This window comes from Electrona antarctica, assembly GCF_951216825.1.
Source record: "Electrona antarctica genome assembly, chromosome: 6".
NCBI lineage: Eukaryota > Metazoa > Chordata > Actinopteri > Myctophiformes > Myctophidae > Electrona > Electrona antarctica.
Genome location: NC_136811.1, coordinates 46,290,004 through 46,296,644, shown reverse-complemented (window position 1 = coordinate 46,296,644; position 6,641 = coordinate 46,290,004). Strand labels below are relative to the sequence as shown.

At 46.2% G+C, this 6,641-nt stretch overlaps 1 protein-coding gene across 7 annotated transcripts in view; it reads right to left on the bottom strand.

Moving 5' to 3' along the window:
- Positions 1–1,336: 1,336 nt before the first annotated feature.
- The window catches only part of nkd2b (NKD inhibitor of WNT signaling pathway 2b), a 49,995-nt gene continuing 44,690 nt past the window's right edge, over positions 1,337–6,641 (bottom strand). The window contains exons 6-11 of one of the 7 annotated variants that reach the window (XM_079503120.1): positions 5,202–5,297; positions 4,087–4,225; positions 3,557–3,626; positions 3,219–3,343; positions 1,702–3,012; positions 1,337–1,620 (exon numbers count right to left, since the gene is read on the bottom strand). In XM_079503120.1, coding sequence (XP_079359246.1) covers positions 2,321–3,012; positions 3,219–3,343; positions 3,557–3,626; positions 4,087–4,225; positions 5,202–5,297 — 1,122 coding nt within the window. In that variant the 3' untranslated portion in view covers positions 1,337–1,620; positions 1,702–2,320. The remainder of the gene's footprint in view (positions 1,621–1,701; positions 3,013–3,218; positions 3,344–3,556; positions 3,627–4,086; positions 4,226–5,201; positions 5,298–6,641) is intronic. The other 6 variants (XM_079503122.1, XM_079503121.1, XM_079503123.1 and 3 more) reach the window with 6 other exon arrangements.

Below are 6,641 nucleotides of genomic sequence, written 5' to 3'. Positions count from 1 at the left end.
AGAAAGTTGTGCTCGTGGTATAAAGAACAGGAGAAGGATGTCTAACTCGATTTAAATTAATGCAGTATGGCTATGCCTATATTTCGAGGCAAGTAAGTATTATTTCAGTGTTACAGTCTTACAGATAAGTGTTATTGATTAAATTGGATTGATGCGAAGCTTTAGGCTACATCATGTTTTAAAAGCAATGCATCGACCACTGCACTGGTCGACCCATACAGTGTAAAATGAATGACACAAATGAAAACCATACCTTTCAGCTCTTGCAATCTTCGGCAGGACAGGTGCAGCGCTGCCTGCAGCCCTTCAGTGACACCCCGATGCGTCCTCCTGTCCTGGGACACTTGTTGAACTTGTCATGTCACCACCTGCACGCCCCGTCCCGTAAACTCCCGTTGCTTTTGGTTGTTGCAAGCTGATCAACGAAAACCAATAGGCCTACAAAGAAAATGCACGGAGATGCTATGTTGAAGTAAACATTCTAAAATACGGTCAACTTCCAGTTCCAGGGCACTTGCTTTACTTTACTTTACTTGCCAGCAGAGCGGTTGTCAGTGCAGGCCAGGGGGACTGGCTGGGGGAGGTATTTGCATTAAGCCGGGGCCATCCCCTCTCCTCCCTCCCCTCGCCTTTCAGTCAGAGCTGCATTGTTTTGTTCGTCCCAGCCGGGGCGCTCATTTGGCCCTCTGCTTAAAAGCCCGATTCATACTTCTTCGTCCCAACTAAGTTCCCAACGACCACGGCGGGGATAAAATATTAGCAGACTGACCTGGCGAGGCAGGCGAGCTCTCAACGTGAGGAGCTTTATGATATTTTCGACGGTCAGAGCACGATGATGGCCATGCAGGGTCAGGGAAGGGAAAGCTCTCTCCGTCCTCAGATAGACTGTGCGCTAACTAATTAACCACGAGACAACAATAGCGTAATGATGGTGGGAAGCGAAACCAGTAAACACCATAACAAAAAATAATCTTCACAATACTAGCACGAAAAACGTGAGTTTCAGACAGGCAGTAGGCTATGCCTACCTTTCTTTGCAGTTATAACTTATACTTTCTTGAATGACTGGGCTCAAATGGACGTGCAGGTCACGTGGCATATTTCCGCTCCGAGATGTTTTTTGATCTTTAAATTATTATTTGCACCTGTGTTGTCATTATCGTCTCGCAACGTGAGTCTATTCCTATGGTCGATTCTACTTCTTGCCACAGGGTGGCAGTAGTACTCCATAACACGGAATACAGGCTCTCTGTCAATCTTGTTCTCTGAGTGAGGTCCTATTTTAAGTTTCAACAAAAATAAAATAAAACGTGTTACCAGTAATATTACCAAGTAATATGATCTATATGGTTTATTACAATATATAAAAGACAAAATACATATATGCATAATTAGAATCCATGATGAAAATATGCATACACAGTATAATTATACAGTAAAATGTGTTTACATATAGATTTTTATACATAATAGCGAGATATTTTTGCATTAAAAACTGGCAGTGGTGATTTTGTTTCTCCTCAGACAGGAGAGACGCCCTCAAGTCCACACAGCGGGGCAGGGGGCTCCTTGTGAACAACGTCCCGAGAGCAGCAGCACCGTTACACCTGAGATCCACGGCTTACACACACACACACACGCACACACGCACACACACACACACACACACACACACACACACACACACACACACACACACACACACACACACACACACACACACACACACACACACACACACACACACACACACACACACACACACACACACACACACACACACACACACATCCGCACATACACACACGCAGAACAACAAATCCCACTCCACTCTTATCACATAGCTTCTAGGGTCAAACACGTCAAACCGACAGCACAGAAAAGTTGGAAAACAATCATCAACGGCCTCTGGTCTTCATCGTCCCCGAACGGTGTCCCTTTCGGAGGACGAGCAATGAGCCGAGCAGTCCGGCAGAAAAAGTCTCATCAACAAACAAATTCGGATCAAACTGTGATGCTATGCTTTTCATAAAGACACCGATAGCTACAGAGAAACTGTCTAAAGGCATATATCGTATACCCTTGGCAGCCATACGAGGCATACCGTATACCATTGGCAGCCATACTGCGTGCCAACCCCCCCTGCCCCCCAGCATGTCTAATGTCTGTGTACATCAGGATAGCTTAGGCAGAATAGGACTACTGGAGGAGTGGGTGTAATGAAAAGAATAGATCCTGGACAGACATGGTAACATTCCCACGGGTGTTGAGGTAAAGTCCTTCAGACTGGTGTTGCGGCGGTGGTTGGTCCTGTACTGTATCATGTCTGGTGGTAGTGGTGGTAATGGTGGTGGTGGTGGTGTTCGTGGTGGTGATGATGCTCGTGCCGTTGGACCAGGGGGACCACAAACCCGGGGCTACCCCCGCCGGGCGGACCCGAGACCACCTGCTCTCTATCCATGCCCGACAGGGCAGAGGCCCCCTGAGGGGCCTGCTGATGCTGCTGGGGGTGGGGGTGGGGGTGGGAGGGAGAGGACATGGGGACCTTGGAGGGCGACGTGGCCTCTCTGGCTTTGGCCCTCAGGCGTTTGCTGTGGCTGTACTGCAGCGGGTGTTGGTGATGGCCGGTGGCCTGGCCCTGGTGGGGGAGGTGGTACACGTCCTGGCCCCCAGAGTTGGCCCCGTGCAGTGCCGCCGACTGCAGAGCCGGGTAGTAGCCGTGACATTTACCCGATTTTCCGCCTCCTCCTCCTCCATTCCCCGCGCCTCCTTTGTGCGTTCCCTTGGGGGACTTGAGGAACTGGATGCCCTTGCCTCGGGGCTCGGCCGGGTTGTAATTGTAGTTGTCCGCGATGACCTGCGAGCGGCGCTGGTGGGCCACGTGGGGCTCGGCCTCATGGGAGCGAGAACGGCTCTGGGACTGGGAATGGTTTTGGGACTGGGACTGAGCCTGGGATTGGGACTGCGAGGTCCGAACTTGGGCCTCCTGAGTGGGCAGCGGAGAGGTGGTTCCTGGAAGACAGGTGAGAACACCGATCTGTGATTTATCAACGAATGATAAGAAAGCCGCTTGACTTGAGTCATTTGTCAAAAATTGGAGATCTACAAGCTCACAACTTATTGAGCTTCTAGATCGGCAATTTTTGCCTTAAATTGACATGGCGTGTCTGCTCGTGGTGGTTAAGACTGCGAGTGCGTGTGTGCGTGCGTGTACACACCTTCAAACCGGGAGGTGTAGTTCTCTATACCAGCCAGGTCCAGATAGTGATTCCTCCTCTCTGTGTTCTCGTCAACACAGTAATGTTGGCCGTCGGCTGCAGGCGTCTCACTGCTCTGTCCCCTGCTGATGAGTCCATCACAATCACAAGCATTATTTAATACTGACTGAACTGCAGTGGTGGGGGAAAAGTACTCAATTGTTTTAATTAAGTAAAAGTATCAATACTGAAATGTCAATACTGAAAGGTCCGGAATTCAAAACGTACTTGAGTGAAAGTACAAAAGTATCAAAATGTTGTAGCAAAGTAAAAGTACTCATTATTTGTGTGCTGCTAACCTGACATGAGACGAGAGACGTTTGTCCGCTGAGCGCCCCTCCTCCTGGTGACAGCGTCCCAACTCACGTTCTGAACAGAGATGTGCAAAGATACCTTTTAATAGACAGATCCACATACTGTAACAAACACACGGATATCCCCACTGTACAACCCACAAGCAACTTTGACTGGATTGCTGCTCCTCCTTGAGGGAGACTGTGTGGGGTGTGTGACTTGTAGTCCAGGAAGGAAATGAGACCACATTTTCATGACAAATTTTGGTCATGAAGATGGCGTCATGACTATAATATCTACAAACACATATTACACAAACCCAAACCCCAGGAATAGTGTTTCTTGTGTCCTAAACATAAGATCTGAAAAAGGGGTGAAGTGGCAATTTAAGAGCTGGACAACAACCTTGAACCTTGAACTTAGAATCGATGTACTTTATATAACACGCTATACAGGCCCTCTGTAAAAAAAACAACAACAACATTGTTGTTGGAACACCAAAAATGCTGGAGGAAGTCTTTGAAATGTCTCTGACCTGAAACAGTGTCCCTCCGGCGGGTCCTGGGCTCAGGGGTGACGGTCAGTTTGACGCGGAGCGTCTTGCTCTTGTGACAGGAGTGATTGACGGAGGCGTCCACCACATCGTAGATGGTGTGCATCAGACTGGACATGTCCTGAAAAAGCAGGGAAAACAGTGTTTTGTACTGAAACTTTGTAACAAAAACATCTTTCAAGGACCATTTCAGCTTCTTTCTCCTGATTCAAACCCCCATGACGACACAATTATGGGATTTGTGCACTAACCAGGACGCCCCAGTGAATATATTTCTTATTTCTACATGTCGTCACTTTCTTAAACTAATGAGTAAAGTATTTTTTTTATATGACTTAAAGTGGCAATTATTTTTGGCCTAAGTCACAAAACCATGTGACTTAGGGAAGAAAATGCCTTGGCATTGAGATGAGCTTGAGATCTTGAGGTACACCTGTATTATATTATGAAAAATAGTGAAAATAACAGATCACAACAAGATGCAACAAATGTTATGAGCTTGTAGATCATCAATGTTTTCTACTTTTGCAAACTTTGCTTACTTAAAAAATAAATGCTTATAATGACATGCCCAAAGTGGTTACATATATTCTTTAGGGTATAGAATTTGTCACCAAGTACTGTAGCAAAATTTGTAGCTTTTTTGTAATGCAGTTGCAAACAGGTGGTTGTCACAAAATCCCAAGGCACACCTGTACTGGCACACCAGTTTGAGAGCCACTTGATAGTAAGGAACACTACAGTGTTCTATATTACCTCTTTCACAATCTGGGAGCCCATTCAGTTAAAAATATATCGTTGCTGTCGGGCATATAACTCTTATCTCCATATTCTAGCCCCCCCCCCCCCCACCCCCACCCTACCTGATCACACTACAGCTTCACACAAAAGTATCAACAGTTTGCGATGCATTTTGAGCTTGTAGATCTGCTTTTGTTATTTTGATAGCAACAGTGAATCCAGAAAAATAACAGTTTTGGACATATGAGGTTTACACCCGACAGAGACAATATATTTATTCCGTATATATATCTTTATTTTTCTTTGTGTGTGTGTGTTTGTGTTTGTGTGTGTATGAATCTGTCTTGAGCGATTACCTCTTTCGTGACTTTGCCACTGTTGTCAAAGTCATAGAGGGTGAAGATCCACTCCTGTCTGTTGTCATCCTCTACGGAGACATCGCATTCCAAGTCCTGTATGGACACGGTCACATCAGTTAATGTGTTTAACAATTTTTTTCATTAGCTCTACGGTTGACTTCAAGTCCTCCATAAACAGCTGGTTGAATAAGCAGCTGGACCTAAGTAGTCAATTAGTTGAGTTGTAGCAGGTTCTATTTACAGCACCCACGTCGTTATTCTTTTAGTTGTCTAGTAGTACGTCGTAAATTGTATATATATTGTATAAATGTCTAATATTGATTAGAGACTGTATGTCTCTGTTACAAGTAAAATGTGCACAACCAACCACACTATGTGCTGCCGAGAACAAGTCCCGTAAGTTCAAGCTCAAGACAGCAGATAGCAGCAAAACACGGCGAACCTTGTATGTCCAAAACAGTTAACTTTTGGAAAATGGAAAAGTAACCTGTGTTCCAGCGGATCCAATGTAGTTATTATGTAGTCACAACAAGCTCTTGCAAATACCTTCCAATGGTCAAATATTTCTAAAAACCCACACACACACAGACAGACAGACAGACAGACAGACAGACCACTTTCACTTAAAAAAAAAACGTTTTCCAAACAATTCAAAATGAGCCCAAATAGCAGATCTAGAAGCTCACAATGCATCACGCTGTGATGCATTGTGAGCTTGTAGACAACAATAATTTACGGGGGGAAATAAATACAAAGTTGAAATATGGAGGTACATGGAATTATTCTGCTCGTCAGCAATGTGATATTATTTGTTCACATTTTGACAAATTACTGACATGGTAGAGAGGCTGGACCTCTTCTGTCTCACCACTAACATCCATTGTAACAGGGTGAGTGGGCTGTCACACCCACCACCCATTGTAACAGGGTGAGTGGGCTGTCACACCCACCACCCATTGTAACAGGGTGAGTGGGCTGTCACACCCACCACCCATTGTAACAGGGTGAGTGGGCTGTCACACCCACCACCCATTGTAACAGGGTGAGTGGGCTGTCACACCCACCACCCATTGTAACAGGGTGAGTGGGCTGTCACACCCACCACCCATTGTAACAGGGTGAGTGGGCTGTCACACCCACCACCCATTGTAACAGGGTGAGTGGGCTGTCACACCCACCACCACTAACATCCATTGTAACAGGGTGAGTGGGCTGTCACACCCACCACCCATTGTAACAGGGTGAGTGGGCTGTCACACCCACCACCACTAACATCCATTGTAACAGGGTGAGTGGGCTGTCACACCCACCACCACTAACATCCATTGTAACAGGGTGAGTGGGCTGGCACACCCACCACCACTAACATCCATTTTAACAGGGTGAGTGGGCTGTCACACCCACCACCACTAACATCCATTGTAACAGGGTGAGTGG